A 19,097-nucleotide genomic window follows, 5' to 3' on the forward strand; every position below is an offset into this window, starting at 1 on the left:
GCCTCATATGTATATGAAAGCTGTGCCTTGAATAAGGAAGACCAAAGTAGAACAGATGCTTTTGAATTATGGTGTTGGCAAAGAATATTGAGTATACCACGGAGTGTCAGAAGAATGAACATACCTGTCTTGAAAGAAGTACAGCCAGAATGCTCCTTAGATGCAAGGATGGCAAGACTCACATATGTTGTACATGCTATCAGGAGGGACCAGTCCCTGGAGAAAGACATCATGCTTGGTAGAGTAGAGGGTCAGCAAAAAAAAGGAAGACTCTCAATGAGATGGAAGGACACAGTGGCTGCAACAATGGGCTCAAGCATAACAACAATTGTGAGGATGGCGCAAGACTGGGCAGTGTTTTGTTCTGTTGTACATAGGGTCCCTATGAGTCGGAATCGACTCAATGGCACCTAGCAACAACATGTGAGTTTAAACTGACAATAGTTCATCTAAAGCACAGATGAGAACTTGCAGGGGCAGAGAACCTAATTAATGGGGCTGCAACAATAGGGGTAAAGATAGTGAGAATGGTTACACAATGTGAAATATGTAACCAATGTCATTGAACTGTTCAAGTAGAAACTGTGAATGGATGTATGTTGGATTGTGTAAATTGCCACCAAAAATACATAAAACATTAAAAAAAAAAAAAAAAACATTATCATGAAGAAGAATGTCCTATTAGGGTCAAGTCAGCATTCTGAGTCCCACAAGTATAATCTGCTAACCACATTCCTGGCGCTGCCCCTGTGGATCCTAACTCCATAGGTCTGTAATGAACCAAGACATGGCATTTCTAAGATGTTCCCCATATTTAAGGCTCGCTGCCCCAGGGGTAAGAGTTGGATGCTGGGGTTCTGAGGAGACTTGGCATGGCTTCAGAATCCTAGTCTTTGAGCAGATAAGAACTGCGGAGGTGATCTGGCTTTGTGTCTCCCCATTGGAGTCCATTTGTGGGGTGACCTTGGACAAGTGACTCAACCTCTCTGAGCCTCCATTTCCTTAACAGTGAAGAGGTGATAATAAAGTACCAACCTCAGGATAACTGTGCAAATGAAATGAGAGGATGCGTACAAAGTGCTCACACACTGTTTGGCACATGGTAATTGCTTAATAAATCTTCATTTCTCTTTTTCAAACTGGAGTTTGTGGTTGGATGACAGGAAGCCACATGGCATCCTCTTTGAGCATCAGTTTTACTCAAAGATTATTTTAAGATAATAATTTATATGTTAAACAAACAGGGAGATATTACGGAATACCCGTTGCCATTGAGTCGATTCCGACTTGTAGCCACCCTATAGGACAGAGGAGAGCTGCCCCATAGGGCATCCAAGGAGTGACTGATGGATTCAAACTGCCAGCCTTTTGGTTAGCAGCTGAGCTCTTAACCAGTGCACCAAAATTTATATATGTTCTTAATGCAAATTATGAAACGTCAGAGATAGTTTCCACTGGGGGTAATGGATTTTGGCTGTGTCCGTGAGGCCGCAGCATTTGCAATCATTATCTTCTGCTTTAGAGGGATCTGGAAGGAAAAATTTGCAAAGCATTGCATTTTAGTTCATCTATGCCCCTTTTGGCACAATGATTAAGCACTCAGCTGCTAACTGAAAAGTTGGTGGTTCGAACTCACCCAGCAGCTCTGTGGGAGACAGACATGGCAATCTGCTCCCTTAAAGGTTACAGCCTAGAAAACTCTATAGGGCAGTTCTACTCTGTCACATAGGGTAGCTACAAGTTGGAATGGACTCGATGGCACCCAACAACAACATGCCCCTTTTACAGAGAGTAATCTGAGGCCCAGAGAGGAGAAAGGCCAAGCCCAAGTTATTAATGGCAGAACTGGGACTGTGTTCCCTGCCTTAGTTTCCCTACCCGTAAAAAGTCCCAGGAAGGAGCCTTGTTGGTGCAAATGGTTAGCTGCTTAGTTGCTAACTGAAAGGCTGGCAGTTTGAACCCACCAAGCAGATCTATGGAAGAAAGACCTGGAGATTTGGTCCTGTAAGAATACAGCCTAGAAAACCCTATGGGGCAGTTCTACTCTGTCACATGAGGTCTCTGTGAGTGGGATTCTACGCGACGGCAAGTAACTGCAGCAACAAAAAGCCCCAGAGGCCAGGTCTAATGAAAGAGATGCCTACTCAGCCAGGAACTCCTCCCTGAGCTTGGCAGGAGAGATCTTTGTGCCTCCCCCAGCCTCTCCAGGCCTGAGAGAAAGTTTCCAGAGAACCATTTACTGGTGTTAACTTGTTAAGTCTTCATACTAAGTGAGAATAGCAGCTGGTGGGATGGACTCTGACCTAACATTAAAGTTAATTAGAAATGTCATCTTCCAGGGAACATTTTCCCCCAAGCAAAGAAAGGGACATTAATATTTCAGAGCGCCTCAGGCTTAATGCACAGAGCTCTCACCCTCTAATGAGATGCCCAGCACTCTGCCAGGCTTCTTCCTTACTCCCTACCTCCTCCTGACCTGACCATGAAAAATTAATTTCCTCTTCAGCCCAAAGAGCCACCTCAGACTCTGGACAGAGATATCCTGGGAAGTATCAACCAGGAATTCTGATCCCATGCTGGGCTTGGCATGCTGTGTGACCTTGAAAGAGTGCCTTAACCTCTCTGGGGCCTCTGCTTTCCCATCTGTAGGCAGCACTTCTGGGTTGTCTGAAAGAACACCTGGCAGATGAGCAAGCCCAGAGGTTGCTACCAAGCAGCTTCTGGATGAACCCCTCACATAGACCTGGGGCTGCTGAGGCCATGGGACAGGCCCAGACCAGAGCAGCTTCCTCCAAATCTGAGGAGCACCGGGCCTCCAGATCTTCTGTCCCAGGATCTAGGGAGAGTTTGGGGAATTCCTGCCCACCAGGCATTGTCTTCTTGAGTGGCTGGAGGCACAGACCGATGGAGTTGGAATCCACAGGGACAAGGTCAGGAATGTGGTTAGTTGGGCATACTTGTGGGACTCAGAATGTTGACTTCACCCTAATAGGAAATTATTCTTTAGGATAATGTATTTTTACTGTCTTAGTACCATCTCAGGCTGCATTAATAGAGGTATAGTGTCCAGAATTGAGGAGAGGATAGAGTGTCACCACAGAACTGATATTCTGCTGCAATATCCAGGTCAGACCTGAGGTGGTGTGCCCATACTCAGGCAACCAGAGAGCTCAAGGACCTCGAAGAGGGTCCTTGAGTCAGAGTCTGGAAATGACATCCTAGAGAATGAGAAGACTGGTTGGAGGATGGCATGGAGGCTGGGGGAGGAGGCACAGCAGCCTGGAGGGCAAGATGAGGACCAGAGCTGTAACCGGGAGCTTTCATGGGGACAGATTTCAACTTGAAGGAAGAAGAAGGCTCAATTGGCAAGAGTTATCCAACAGCGCATGGGCAGTGGTGGTTCAGTGGCAGAATTCTCACCTTCCATGTGAGATACCTGGGTTCAGTTCCCAGCCAGTGTACCTCAAGTGCAGCCACCACCCATCTGTCAGTGGGGACTTCCATGTTGCTATGATACTGAACAAGTTTCAGCAGAGCTTCTAGACTAAGATGGACTGGCAAGAAAGAACTGGTGATCTACTTCTGAAAATGAAAACCCTATAGATCACAGTAGTCCAATCCGAAACCAATCATGGCGATGGTGCAGGACCAGTCAGTATTTTGTTCAGTTGTGTATGGGGTTACCGTGAGTCGGGGGCTGACTTGATGGCAGCTAACGACAACAACATCCAACAGTGCAGTGAACTGCCCAACAGGCCATAAGCCCCAAGGTTGCAGCCAAGACTGAGTCACTACGTATCTTAGTGTGGGTTCTCTAGATGAGCAAAACCAGTGAAACATATATACAAATACAGAAAGAGAAATTTACTTCAAGAAAATGGCTCACGCAATTGTGAGAAAATGGCTCTTCAGTTGTGGGGGCTGGCAAGTCCCAAATGCGTGGGTAAGGCTGCAGGCTGGAGACCTCTGCTGGCTCACAGAGATTTCCACACGATAATAATCACAGCTCTCATTTATGGAGTGCCAGACACTGCTGTAATTGCTTTACATAATGCATCATTATTTACATAAGTGTGTTGCTATAAAGGGCTCGGAGCAATACCTGGTTCTTGGTGAGGACCATATATGTGTTAGCTATTTCTACTGATATATTCTAAACTCAACGCTCAAACAACCCTATGATTGGTAAGTATTTCTAGTATCTCCATTATACATATGGAGAAACTGAGGCACAGGGAATACCTTGCCCAAGGTCACACAGAGCCAGGATCCAAACCCAGGGAGACTGGCTCCAGAATCCCTTGACTGCTTTGCTAAACTTTATTAAGCACAGGCTCATGGAATGTCAAGCTGGAAGGGTTCTTAAGGTCCATGGTGAGAAGGCACTTGAGGTGGCACAGGTCCCACCTGCCAGTAGCTTGTGGATTTGCTCTGGGCCATCACCCCTGATTCTACGTGGGAGCAGCTGGAATGAGGTGGCTTCTGGCAGGCGTAAGGAGAAGGATGATCCTTGGACTAATTTTTATGTGTTTCTTCCCATCCTTAGCCTCTGCCTCCCATGAAGGAAGGCAAGGTTGAGCAGCGGGCCAGGTTCTCTGCAGTGACTAGGGGCAGAGGCTACCAGGCAACTTGAGCAATTCCAGGAAACAGGGCAAAGATAGCAGCCCCAGACTGGATTGGAGTCATCTATCCATCCATTTATTCATCCATCCATCTATCCATCCATCCACTCAGCACATATGAGTTGAGTGCCACCTTTGTCCCATCTCCAGGCAGGGCCCCAAAGATAGATATGAAATCACCCTGTGTGACCCTGTGGAGCTCATAGGCTAAAGATGGACTCATTCTCAGCTCAGGAGATTCTGATAGGAACCACGAGAGAAAACTAGTTGCTGTTGAATTCATTCTGACTCAGGATGACCCACGTGTGTCAGAGTAGAACTGTGCTCTGTAAGGTTTGCAATGGCTGATTTTTCAGAAGTAGATCTCCAGAGCTTTCTTCTGAGGTGCCTCTGAGTGCACTCAAACTTCCAGCCTTTCGGTTAGCAGCTGAGTACGTTAACCATTTGCACCACCAAGGGACTCTGATTATTCACTGATGAAGATGATCATCGCTACATCTGCTGAGAACTCATCATGTACCAAGTGCCGTGCTGGTTATGGGGGCTTCTGCCCTGAGAGACACGTGGTGTGGAGAAGAGTCTGAGGGGCTTTGGAGCTGCAAATGCTGGTTGAGTCCCAGCTCCCCTGGAGCAAATTATTTAACCCCTCTCCCCTTTGGTGTGCTCATCTGTGATGTGGAAGTGATAACCACAGTGAAGTTTTGCTGTGAGGCTTTCAGGTTTCGTAGAATAAACACACAGCACAATGCCAGGCACACTCATTCATTTCATTCAATAATGAATGCTTTTGGGGGCCAGGACTTTACTAAGCTCCAGGGATACAGCAGGGCAAGGGCAGCTACGGGCCAGCCTCCTGGAGCTTATATTTGAGTTGGGGAGCAATGCAAGTATATGGTCCCAAACAAAAATATGGGGTATGTGCCATGACAGGGAGCATGTGGGGGTGCCAGGATCCTGTGGGAAGGGCCCTGGGCTGGCAGCTAGGATCTACACCTGATACATTCTGTGTCCTTGGGCAAGTCACAACTCTCACTGGGCCTCAGTTTCCCCACCGGTCTGATAAGGGGTCTGGAGTTTCTGATCTTCAAGTGTTCTTCTAGCCTTGATGCTTTCTGATTCTGTGTCTTCTGGGCCTGAAGTGAGCCCCCTGGGGTGGAGGGAGTGGCCACGGGCAGCTGGTGAGGGAAGGGGCAGGTATAGGCCTCAGCCAGGCTTGGTCTCCCTCGCTGGTTCCCAGACTGAGAAATGCTGAGGCCCAGACTGAACTCATGCCCTGAGCAATGTGTCGATCTACCGTACCTGAGACTGCTCCGGGAGGCTGGCCGGGTTTGGAGCTAGGCGTGAGGCTGGGGAGGAGGGGAGGAGGGCCTGCCCCTGGGAAACCAGTTGAGGCTTCTGCTAGGCTCTGCTGGGAGCCTGGACACCTGGCTTGGAATGCCTTCATCACTGAGGCCCAGTCTCCTTGTGTGTAAAATTGGGGGAACCCACACCTGCTGGCTTCCCAGGGTGTTTGTGAGGAGCAGATGAGGCAAGCTGTGTGGGAGGGTGCAGGCGATTCCAGCACTAACGATGTGCACCTACTGTGTGCCAGGCTTTGGGCCGTGTGCTTCGTGATCATCATCTCATCCCACCCTACGACAACCCTGGGAGCAGGACACTGTTATCCCCCTTTGACAGACCAGGAAGCTTCATTTAATGGCCCACGACTGCACAGCTTGTAAGGGCTTGGGCTGGAATTTAGATGAACATCTATCTGGTGCTGAAGCCTGGGTTCCTTCTACTGCATATTTTGTACTGAATACAATGGTGGTAGTGTCCCCATTTCACAGATGGAAAAACTGGGGCTCAGAATATCACCCATCTAGTAAGAAGGTGTGAATCCAAGTCCCCTGACATCTAGCCCTGCACTGGAAAGCCCAGTTGCTAGTGGTGTTTTGGTGGCAGACAGAGGAGAGTCAGGTCTTAGCAACTTGGATTCATTATGTCTACAATGTTCTAGAGAGCTCAGTGCCTGATTCCTGCAGGCATCCAATGGAGCCCAAAGCTCACCTGGACTCAAGGGATGAGTAAGTCAGTGGTCCCAGGACACCCTTTGGCCATGGGAGAGCCCCTAGTTCATGGCTGCCAGTGACAAATGCCACTCCTGTTTGGATTCCAGTAAAAAAGCAAGGTGGTAGGGACACATATTTTGAAGTCAAAAGCCTAGGTTCAAATCAAGCCTAGAGCCAGAATGTCTACCATGTATGCTTTTTGGAGGCAAAGGCTACCAACTGAGATACTGGCTCTACCTTTTCTAGTTGAGGGAACTTTGTACCTTTTTCATCTTTCTGGATCTCAGTTTCTTCTTCTGTGAAATGGGGATAATAATACCTACATCCCAGGGATGGTGCGACGATAAATGACACAATCTCTGTAAGGTCCTCAGGTCCCAGCCCAGGGTCTGGCACATGATAAGGACTCAGGAAGTGGTAGTTGGTGCTTCATGACCATCACTATTATTATTACTATTTCTCTGTCCCCTCCTGCCTTGCAGTGCGGAAACAGGAAATTATAAAAGTGACAGAGCAGCTGATTGAAGCCATAAGCAATGGAGATTTTGAGTCCTACACGTGAGTGGCTGGGCTCATTCTGCATGTCCCTCTGCCTGGATTTTGGTTCAGGGGTGCCGATGGTTAACTTTGGGGGTCCCTGTCTTGGACCCTCACTCACTCACCCTGCATGTGCTGTAGATCAGACTGAACTCATATTGTTCTGTTTTACGTTTGGATTTTATGCTTTTTTTTTTTTTCTTCCTCTAAGTTTTCTGCTTACAACACTTCTCCAGGTCTGCCTTCCTCTTCCGCTCATGTCTTGCTCCCCAGGAGGAATGCCAACAAAACTCCTTTGCTTTCCCAGGGAACATGGGGATCGTCTCCATGACAGTGTGGGGTTCCCCAGGATGAGATGGGAAGGAGTGGGGTAAATGCCTCCTCAGTCCCACTGCATGGGCCTGGTCCTCACAATGGACCTCCTCAGACCTCTGGCCTCTGAGGGGCAGGCTCTCTGGAAGTGGGCAAGAATCCACAGGGTGTGTACTGCAGTGAGCCAGGGTGAGCAACGGTACCTCAAAACTGAACCGTAAACCTTCTGGGGAATGAGGCAGAGTGCATGAAAATTACACAGAGTAAAACAAGTGTTGAGATAGATCCCGTACATGCCTGGACCAGGCTTTGGAGGGGAGCTGTGTGCAAAGGCTGAGCTGGAGTGCTCCCTGGTGGTCACCTACATCCTTCCTGGTGTGGCCGGGAAGCAGGCCCTCAGTGTGTCCTAGGGAGAGTGAATATTCTGGGCTTCGGCCTGAACGTCTCCACCAGCGCTGATAAGGAGTGGGCCTGGAGATGAACACCTAGACTGCACCCTTGCCTGTTAGGTTCAGGGGAGATGGGAATAACCTGGCCGGGCTTTGCTCCTTGGGCAGCCTGCTCCTAGTTTCCACGGTGCCCAGGAGCTGAAGTTTGTCTTCTGAATGCTTGGCAGGCCAGGCACATTTTAATTGCGGGGAGTAGGTTTTGCAGCAGTGGGGGGGTGGCAAAACCCCCAGAAATTCACTGGTTCTTTCCGGAGGAACAAGGACCTTGGAAGGTGCGTATGTGAAACTGAGCCCAGCATGTCTGTGTGTGCATGCACTTGTACACGTATGTGCATGTTTGTGACTGTGCACAAGGAGTGTGCACAGGTGTGCATGCACGTGTGAACCTGGGTGTTGCATCGAGCATGGAAACAGGCTGTTAAAAGACTTGCAGCAGCTGTAAAAACAGTTAAGCTGGGGTATATCATGCCAGTGACTCTGGAAGGACATAGCCAGGGAGGGAAGGACAGAGAGAGGTGGCCCCTGTGAACCCTAAGCCATTACAGGGAACCCTGGGGAACCCCTCCCACCTCTGTGTTGTCACTTCCTCTGGGATCTGCAGCCTGTTTTGAGTTCTGACTCCATGCCATGACCGCTGGTGCCAGGGTGCCTCTAGGTCTGGACCTGTGTGACCCTAGATAAGTCCCTTTGTCTCTGTGGGCCTCAGTTTCCCCACATGGACAATGGAGCTGGAGCAGATGGTCTCCAAGTCCCTTCACTCTAGGAGGCAGGGATGCCCAGATACCTCCAGGAGTGGGACTTCTCCAGTGGTGGCAGGGGTAATGTCAGTCTCCAAGACACTCCAGGTTATGTTTGAAACTGGCCTCTCGGGCTGCCTCGGACCCCCAGCCCTGGAGGTTTCTGGAGCCAGAAGGGCCCTGAGGATCCCATATGGTCTGACCACAGGGCTCACATGACATACCACCCCTCTACCCCTGAACAGCTTCATCCATCTGGAGAATTTGAGCTCCTGAGTGGAGAAGCAAGTTGTCTGGGATCATAGGGACAGTCAGGATGGAGCAGGGTTTCACCTCCCTTTGTCTCTTATGTACCCAGTGCCCAGCTCAGACAGTGCTGGCCTGACACCCTCTTCCCAGCATCTCCAGCTCCACCCAGTTTGGGACCTTGCTTGCCTTGGGACCTATCCTGTCCATGGCTTCATTGCCATGGTCACAAGGGCCCATCTTGTGCTGCAGAAGACCCCAGAGACTTGGGACAGCAGAGATTGTTTTTCCCCTTCCCGCTTCTGGCCATCTGGTCTCCCAGCAGACTTGGAAGGAGAGTTGGAAGGGGCCAATGGGCTGAAAGTTCAATACCTCCATTACGGAGTGCCTCCAGGACCACGCCCTGATCACTCCTCCCAGCACAATCTCAGTCAATGATCTTTCCTCATCTTACAGAAGAGAAAACTGAGGTTCACAGTCACGGCTGTTGCTGACAATAGGGCACCTTTGTTCAGATTAGCAAAAGGCACCCCCTCCGGGTATACACCTGGCTTGCTGAGCAAAAGTCACCTTTATGTGAAGGAAAAGGCGCCCCCTCTGGGGAAACAAATTAGGAAGAAGGTCCTTCTGCATCCCACAGTCTGGGCCGGGAGTGCAGACTGGGGAGGAGAGACAGGCTGAATTTCATTCCCACCTGGCTGCTTGGCATTGCACAACTTTGCACAACCATTCATGGTGCTCTTGCTTAGAGACGTTACGCCCCTTGCTCGAGGTCTCCTAATCGGTAAATGGCAGAGCCAGGACCTGAACCAGGCTTTTCAGTTCTAAACAGCACCCACCAGTCAGCGATGCCTCACACTTTACAGTTTGTAGGCTCCTTCCCACACACCAACATAATTGATCCTGTGAGGTAAGTCCAATCCATTCTATTCCATAGGCTCAGCCTAGGACGGCCCAGCTCTCTTCCCCTCCAGGCCCCTGGGATCAGAGGGTGCCCTGAGAAGGGACCTCAACCCCTGTTTGTCTTCCTTACCCCAGAAAGATGTGCGACCCTGGAATGACAGCCTTTGAACCCGAGGCTCTGGGGAACCTGGTGGAAGGCCTGGACTTCCATCGATTCTATTTTGAAAACCGTGAGCAATCCCTTCTCTCTGGGGTACCTGTTGTCTGCTCTCATTCCATGTCCTGCTGGATGGCACAGCAGGGTGATGGGCAGGGCCCCAGGGGCAGCTCAGGACCCCATGAAGCGGAAGACCCCGTGTGGACAGGGGTGGGTACCATCTTGGCTCCCTCTCCTAACTCTGGCCTGTTAGGCTGCCAGCTGCCTCTCCTGCAGCTGAGGATGGGGTAAAGGGGGCACCAGAGACCTGCGATAATTGTGACAAGCCCTCCCAGCCCTCTCCTGCCCACCATCCTGGGAGGGGCCTGAGGAAGGGCTTTATTCCCATTTTATAGATAAAGGAGCCTTCTCACCATGCTCATATACCCAAGTTATGTCACTTGACACCTGGGGCCATTCCAGCAGCCTGGCTGGTCACAGGCTGACTCAGGGCTTGTTATACAAGTGTCCTCTGTGGGTGGGAGATTGGAGGAAAAGGAGAGGCCCCCAAGCTCACACTGCTGTGCCCTGCCTGTTTGTCTAGGTCTCTGTCCTGCATGTCTGCCCTTCCTGGGCCTCTCTCTGCAGAAGAAGCCTTGGCAGCTTTGCAACCAGGGGCTGTCAGGGGGCTGAGGCTGGGCCTGACCTGGGGCGCTTTCTGCCTTTGTCTGCATCTGACCTTGGCCAGGGATCAGACAGGGACCAACCAAAGCACATGCAGGTTAAAACCATAGAGCTCAGGACAGGAAGAAGGCCCTGGTGGTATAGTCAGGGTCCCCCAAAGTGAAGACATGCACCACTGAGGCCACACAAGATGATTTGGGATGTATACTGGCACCCCATGCAACAGCGTTAGTTCACAGTTAGAAAGTTGTTCCCTTTTTTATTCTCTCTCAATACTTCCAGCTACATCAAGAGGAAAGGCTCAGTTGGGTGCTAGCCTGGCTTTAGCACCTCTCTGATACTTCCCAAGCACTGGTGGCGCAATGGTTAAGTGCTCAGCTGCTAACCAAAAGTTCAGTGGTTCAAATCCACCAGCCAGTCTGTAGGAGAGAGATGTGGCAGTCTGCTTCCATAAAGATTTACAACCTTGGAAACCCTATGAGGCAGTTCTACTGTGTCCTATAGGGTCATTATGAGTTGGAATTGACTCAACCGCAATGGGTTTGATATGTCCCAATCTCTCTATCCAAGAGAGAAAGTCTTGGGCTTAGATCCATTGAAGGCAAAAGCATGGAGATAGAATTACATAACTCTATTTTGTTTTCACTGGACTTACTAAAATTTTTCTTCTGTGATACTGGTGGTTCATTAATGACGGTGCTAGAAAGTTTTCATTAAAATAAGTTCATATAAAGTAACAAAGTGAGTGAAGTTAAGGAAATATTTTAATGCCGTTAGTACACGTGGCACTTGTATATATGGTAAACATCATAAAGGCATAATTTGAATGACTAAGGTAGAGGGAGTTAAGCTAGTCCAACTCTTCATCATACAGAAGGGGAAACTGAGGCCCAGAGAGAGGAAAGGACTTATCCAAAGGCACCTGAGAAATGGGTAGCAGAACCTAGATCTGACTCCCTCCAGCGTCCCTTCCTTTCCCCACTGGGCCATCTGCACGCTAACAACCCTCAGCTGGGATGGGCCCTCCTCCTTGACCTGCACGCTCTCTGACTGAGTATTATGAAGTACAGAGGCTGAATAGCACGCCCAAAAGAACTGCGAGGAAGGAAGCTGCATCTTCATTTAATAAACCAAACTCTGATTCTCCAAACTTAGCAATGGCGATTGTATTCTCCTTGGGAGGAGAGGTGGCTGAACCCCAACAGTCCTTATCACCCTGGAGCTCCCTTGCTCACCTCTGTGACCACCATTATGCTGGTCGGTCCTTTAGGGGAGCTAATTCCCCAGTAGGAACTCACTGATGCCCACCGAGCAGAGACCAGGCAAAGACCTGGCTCCACAGGCTCAGGGAGACAAAGGGGAATAACCAGAGAGAAGGCCATGCTGGCCGGCCCCAGTCCTGCTCCATGCGGTGGGCTCCGCTTAGCACCAGCCCCCTGGACTCTGCACTCTACCATCTGGTCACACCAAAGGCAGGACCATGGGAACAAGACCCAGAGGAAACTGCCCTCTCCTCCAAGTCCCACCTTCCAGCTTTCTGATTTTTCCTGCTTGAGAACCTGGCTCTTTCTGCCATCTTGTCCACAAGGAGAATCCTATTAGAAGTATGCAAGAAGCAGTGACATTAGGTGGTTGTTTCTTTACAAATGTCCCTCAGGCCTCCAGCCCTCACTGACAACAACAAGGTCCAGTCCCCCCAACAATGCTGAGCTGTGTCTGCTCCTCCTGGGATTGTTCTTAGTCCGTTCCACCTAGAGACAGGTTCCTTCTAGGTTCAACTGCATTTCTTTCAGGAATGGGCCCAGCTTAGGCACAGGTGTTGTGTATGATCTGGAACAGGTCAGACTGCTTCTCTGGACCTCAGTTTCCATATCTGCTAAATGGGTACATTGATATAGATGGTCTTGAGTGCCTCCAGCCCTAGATGCTGTCGGGAATGCTTACAAAGGCCTTCCTGCATTTTGTAGGAGGGTCTCTGTATGACCTCTAACCTCTGAGGTCACTCCCAGCCCATGATGAAAAAGCTCTACATCCTATACATCTGAGAGTCCAGAATTCTATGTATGTTATTCTACCATGTCCAAGACTTGGTGATTTTGAGTCCTTTATCCAAAGCCTGGGTGTAGCATGTTAGGGGGCAGGTGCTATTTAATACTTTCTACAGATCTGAAAAAAATTTGTTTTTACATTTTTCAGGAAATCAATGGCTAACAAACCTGACTGTGTCAGAATTGGGGTAGAGGGGGAAGAGAGTTTTTCAATTTTACAGATTCTTGCACTAGAATCTCTAGGGGTGAGGCTGGGGAATCTGCATTTTAAACCAGCTCTCCACATGTTTCAGATCTATGTTTGGGCTACACTAAGGGACCCCTGGTGGCACAATGGTTAAGTGCTCGGCTGCTAACTGAAAGGTCAGCCGTTTGAACCCACCAGCCACTCTGCAGGAGAGAGATGTGGCAGTCTGCTTCTGTAAAGATTACAGCCTTGGAAACCCTGTGGGGCAGTTCTACTCTGTCCTATAGGGTGCCTATAAGTTGGAACCAACTTGACGGCAATGGGTTAAGGGAAGCTATGAGGGTTTCTCCTAAGCCTGAGGCCCTCATAGCCCCTGTCCAGCCCCTCCCTAGGGCATAGTCTTTCTGTGTTTTTGTTTTCTATCTTAATGAAAAATTGAAAGTTCTCAGAACAACAGCAAAAATGATGGCTCACAGTTTATATCAAGGGAGCTGATTTCAGATAGTTTCGTCAATTCTGTCATGACTGCAAGAGCTATGCATTTCCCCTCAACACTGGAAAGCTCTGTGACCTCACCCCACGACCACTAATACCATCCTTCTAATTCCAAGCTTCTAAGATTCTACAATTCTAGTATTCCCCAGGTTTTCATAATTCTGTGTCTACAGTTAAGGTAGCAAATGTGGGCCCATAGACTATATCTGTACTGTAGACATGCTCATGTGGCCTGCATGATGCTTTAAATTCAAATTACCTGTACCCGTTGCCATTGAGTAGATGACAACTCATCGTGACGCTATACGACAGAGTACAACTGCCCCATGGGGTTTCCAAGGCTGTAATCATTACGGAAGCAGACTGCCACATCTTTATCACGTGGAGCAGCTGGTGGGTTTGAACCACCAACCTTTCAGCTAGCAGCTGAGTGCTTAACCACTGTGCCACCAGGGTTCCATAAATTCAAATTGTTGTTGTTATTGTTGTTGGGTGCCAGAGGGTCAGTTGTGACTCATAGCGACCCCACATACAACAGAACAAAACACTGCTCAGTCTGTGCCATCCTCACAATCGTTGCTATGTTTGAGCCCCTTGTTGCAGCCACTGTGTCAGTCCATCTCATTGAGAGTCTTCCTCTCTTTCGCTGACCCTCTACTTTACCAAGGATGATGTCCTTCTCCAGGGACTGGTCCCTCCTGATAAAATATGTCCAAAGTATGTGAGACAAAGTCTTGCTATGCTCCCTTCTAAGGATCATTCTGGCTGTACTTCTTCCAAAACAGATTTGTTCCTTCTTCTTGCAGTCCATGGTATTTCAATATTCTTCGCCAACTCCATAATTCAAAGGCATCAATTCTTCTTTGGTCTTCTTTATTCATTGTCTACCTTTCGCATGCATATGAGGTGATTGAAAACATCATGGCTTGGGTCAGGCGCACCTTACTCCTCAAAGTGACATCTGTGCTTTTTAACACTTCAAAGAGGTCTTTCGTGGCAGATTTGTCCAATGCAATGTGTTGTTTGATTTCTTGACTGCTGCTTCCATGGGCATTGATTGTAGAGCCAAGTAAAATGAAATCCTTGACAACTTCAATCTTTTCTCTGTTTATCACGACGTTGCTTATTGGTCTAGTGGTGAGGATTTTTGTTTTCTTTATGTTGAGGCGTAATCCATACTGAAGCTGTGGTCCTTGATCTTCATCAGTAAAAGCTTCAAGTCCTCTTCACTTTCAGCAAGCAAGGTTGTGTCATCTGCATATTGCAGATTGTTAATGAGTCTTCCTCCAATCCTGATGCCCCATTCTTCCTCACATAGTCCAGCTTCTAAGATTATTTGTTCAGCATACAGATGGAATAAGTATGGTGAAAGTATACAACCCTGACACCTACCTTTCCTGATTTTAAACCACATACTATCCCCTTGTTCTGTTCGAACAGCTGCCTCTTGGTCTATGTACAGGTTCTGCATGAACACAATTAAGTATTCTGAAATACCCATTCTTCGCAATCTTATTCATGATTTGTTATGATCCACACAGTTGAATACCTTTGCATAGTCAATAAAACACAGATAAACATCTTTCTGGTATTCTCTGCTTTCAACCAAGATCCATCTGACATCAGCAATGATATCCCTTGCTCCAAGTCCTCTTCTGAATCTGGCTTGAATTTCTGTCAGTTCCCTGTTGATGTACTGTTGCAACTGTTTTTGAATTATCTTCAGCAAAATTTTATTTGCATGTGATATTAATGATATTATTCGATAATTTCCACATTCTTTTGAATCACCTTTCTTTGGAACGGGCACGTATATGGATCTCTTCCAGACGGTTGGCCACGTAGCTGTTTTCCAAATTTCTTGGCAAAGAGTTCCACTGTTGCATCTATTTGTTTTGAAACATCTCAGTTGGTATTCCGGCAATTCCTGGAACCCTGTTTTTTGCAAATGCCTTCGGTGCAACTTGGACTTCTTCCTTCAATACCATTGGTTCTTGATCATATGCTACTTCTTGAAATGCCTGAACTTTGACCAATTCTTTTTGGTACAGTGACTCTGTGTATTCCTTCCATCTTCTTTTGATGCTTCCTTCGTTGTTCAATATTTAGCCCATGGAATCCTTCAATATTCCAACTCAATGCTTGGATTTTATCTTCAGTTCGTTCAGTTTGAGAAATGCTGAGCACGTTCTTCTCTTTTGGTTTTCTAACTCCAGATCTTTGCACATTTCATTGCAATACTTTCTTTACTTTGTCTTCTTGAGCCACTCTTTAAAATCTTCTGTTCAGCTCTTTTACTTCATCATTTCTTCTGTTCACTTTAGCTACTGTACATTCACAAGCAAGTTTCAGAGTCTCTTCTGATATCCATTTTGGTCTTTTGTTTCTTTCCCATCTTTTTAATGGTCTTTTGCTTTCTTCATGTATGATGTCCTTGATGTCATCCCACAAGTCGTTTGGTCTTCAGTCATTAGTGTTCAATGCGTCAAATCTATTCTCGAGATTGTCTCTAAACTCAGGTAGGATATACTCAAGGTCGTACTTTGGCTCTCCTGGACTTCTTTTAATTCTCTTCAGCTTCAACTTGAACTTGCATATGAGCAATTGATGGCCTGTTGCACAGCCAGTCCCTGCCCTTGTTCTGACTGATGATATTGAGTTTCTCCATTGTCTCTTTCCACAGATGTAGTTGATTTGATTCCTGTGTTTTCCACCTGGTAAGGTCCATGTGTATTGTTGCCATTTATGTTGTTTAAAAAAGTATTTCCAATGAATAGGTCGTTGGTCTTGCAAAATTCTGTCATGTGATCTCCCTTGTCATTTCTATCACCAAGGCTATATTTTCCAACTACTGATCCTTCTTTGTTTCCAACTTTCACATTCCAATCACCAGTAATTATTATTGAATCTTGACTGCATGTTTAATCAATTTCAAACTGCAAAGGTTGGTAAAAATCTTCCATTTCTTCATCTTTGGCATTAGTGGTTGGTGCATAAATTTGAATAAATAGTTGTATTAACTGATTTTCGTTATAGTCGTATGGATATTATCCTATCACTGACAGCGTTGTACTTCAGGATAGATCTTGAAATGTTCTTTTTTACAATGAATGTAACACCATTCCTCTTCAATTTGTCATTCCTGGCAAGTAGACCATATGATTGTTTGATTCAAGATGGCCAATATCAGTCCATTTCAGCCCACTAATGCCTAGGATATCGATCTTTACGTGTTCCATTTCATTTTTGACGACTTCCATTTTTCCTAGATTTATACTTCGTACATTCCACGTTCGAGTTATTAATGGATGTTCGCAGCTGTTTCTTCTCATTTTGAGTTGTGTCACATTAGCCAATGAAGGTCCCGAAAGCTTTATTTCATCCACGTCTTAAGGTCAACTCTACTTTGAGGAGACAGCTCTTCTCCAGTCATATTCTGAGTGCCTTCCAACCTGAGGGGCTCATCTTCCAGCACTATATTCCAGCAGACAATATTACTTTGCTATTCAAGTTTTCGATGGCCAGTTTTTTCAGAAGTAGATTGCCAAGTCCTTCTTCCTAGTCTGTCTTAGTCTGGAAGCTCAGCTGAAACCTGTCCACCATGGATGACGCTGCTGGTATTTGAAATACCAGTGGCGTAGCTTTCAGCATCACAGCAACACACAAACCACCACAGTTCGACAAACTGACAGATGGCTGCTGGTAAATTCAAATTAGATGCCCATAATTAAAATGAAGGGTTTCGCATAAAAATCCAAAAATTTCCAGATTTTCTTGAAAATCAGAAGGTCTGGCAATACCAGTCCCACTTACTCACAGAGCAACCACTAGGAGGCTGTGCACAAGGCACCCTCTTTAGATGGGACATGGTGCTCTAGTCATCACAATCCCCACCACTGTCTATTGCCTCCCTAACTCAGAGGCAAAGGGTCGGCTGTCATTTAACATCTTACACCCAGCTTATCTTCCTTGTTTATGTATCTGCTTGCCTGCTATAGAGATTTGTGCTTGAGACTGTGGTCTAACTAAGCTCATATGATTCTGAAATCATCTTGGTCCTATACTTCTGTGTGTGAGATACAACGACTCTAAAATTCCATTCTCATCAGATTGAAGAGGAGTCCCTGGGTAGTGCAAAGGGTTAAATGTGCTCAGCTGCTAATCAGAAAGGTTAGAGGTTTGAGTCCACCCAGAGGTACCTCGGAAGAAAGTCCTGGCCATCTACTTCCAAAAACTCTGCCCTTGAAAACCCTATGGAGCACAGTTCTACTCTGACACACATGGGGTCACCATGAGTTGGAGTCGACTCTATGGCAACTGGTTACTGGTTAAGTTTGAAGAAGTCAAGTTGTCTGAAATCCATCATTATCTAAGGTGGGATGGGAAGTCCCATCACCTGGAAGTTCTGCCTTGGCTGCCAGGTACCTGACCCCTGTCACAGAGACCCTCATTTGAAAACCTCAGAAGTGCCTCAGTTGAGAGGGTCCTTGGGAGTGGGGAATGTGAAGGAAGTGAGGAGGAGGCCCCCAGTCACATCTCCTCTGCTCCCTCTCACACCCTCTCCTCCTGCCTCATCTCCAGTGTGGTCCCGGAACAGCAAGCCTGTGCACACCACCATCCTGAACCCCCACATCCACCTGATGGGCGATGAGTCGGCCTGCATCGCCTACATTCGCATCACGCAGTACCTGGACGCCAGCGGCATCCCCCGCACGGCCCAGTCCGAGGAGACCCGCATCTGGCACCGCCGGGACGGCAAATGGCAGATCGTCCACTTCCACAGATCTGGGGCGCCCTCTGTCCTCCCGCAGTAAGGGCCTCTGCCCCTCTGTCCTGCCTGCATCCCAGCCACAGGGCAATGCCATGGAATGGAGGGGTTGGCCTGCAGCAGGAACAAATCTGGGGGACTTTTAAAAGGTGCGAAGGTGGGAGTGCAGGGAGGAGGCCGAGCCTGGGGCCAGCAGGTGAGGGGGGTGGAGATGGGCAGGACCCACAGGGAGGCAGCTGGAACTGCATCGAAAGAGGTGGGGAAGGGTCACCCAAGCAAAAACACAGTGCCCACTGTCCCCATCATGTCTTACAGTTGAAGGACCGAGCCGGGGGTCACTGCGTTGCTGTGTCACGGGGACCCACTTCTTGTCTGTGGAATGTGGCTGCTGGTTCTCCCACTTGGATTTTGCTGGAATTCGCCTCACCACATCACCCCACCACCACATCGTCACCTCTGTACCTGCATCAAGAAAACCTGCCTGTTCACAAAAGCCATCACAACTTCAGAGCAAATGGCCACATCCCCCACCATGCCCTGCCCCACCTCTCCCTCTCGCTTGCCTTCTCCCACCAACTTTTCCTCATGGCTTCCCCTGCCAGGGTGGGCTTCCCCAGGCCTGAGTGCCAGGGGGCTGGCTCCCAGGACCACCCCACCAGGCTGTAGGCTAGGACCAGGGGGTGGGGAGAAGGAGGGGCGGAGTTGTGTGGACTGCAGCATCTGCCAGTCCCTCTCCTAGACCCTTCCTCTTCCAGGGCTCCAGGGGGAAGGGTAGAACCCCCTACCTCCCTGAGCCAACCTCCCCTGCACCAGATATCAGGAGCCTCAAGCCTCAAACTTCTTCAATAGCTCCCCTCTCCCCTGCCCTGACCTCTCGGTCTTCTGCTGACCCAGGAGTTTCTCTTTCTGACTGTTCCCCTCA

The 19,097-nt window shown here is 48.2% G+C and overlaps 1 protein-coding gene across 1 annotated transcript in view; it reads left to right on the forward strand.

Moving 5' to 3' along the window:
• The window catches only part of CAMK2A (calcium/calmodulin dependent protein kinase II alpha), a 74,650-nt gene extending 56,429 nt beyond the window's left edge, over window positions 1-18,221 (forward strand). Inside the window, exons 15-18 of the mRNA XM_004384895.2 lie at window positions 3,198-3,237; window positions 7,156-7,231; window positions 9,993-10,087; window positions 17,989-18,221. Of these exons, the coding sequence (XP_004384952.1) occupies window positions 3,198-3,237; window positions 7,156-7,231; window positions 9,993-10,087; window positions 17,989-18,221 (444 nt within the window). The remainder of the gene's footprint in view (window positions 1-3,197; window positions 3,238-7,155; window positions 7,232-9,992; window positions 10,088-17,988) is intronic.
• The last annotated feature ends 876 nt before the right edge of the window (window positions 18,222-19,097 follow it).

Source organism: Trichechus manatus, unplaced genomic scaffold, assembly GCF_000243295.1.
Source record: "Trichechus manatus latirostris isolate Lorelei unplaced genomic scaffold, TriManLat1.0 scaffold00130, whole genome shotgun sequence".
Lineage (NCBI taxonomy): Eukaryota > Metazoa > Chordata > Mammalia > Sirenia > Trichechidae > Trichechus > Trichechus manatus.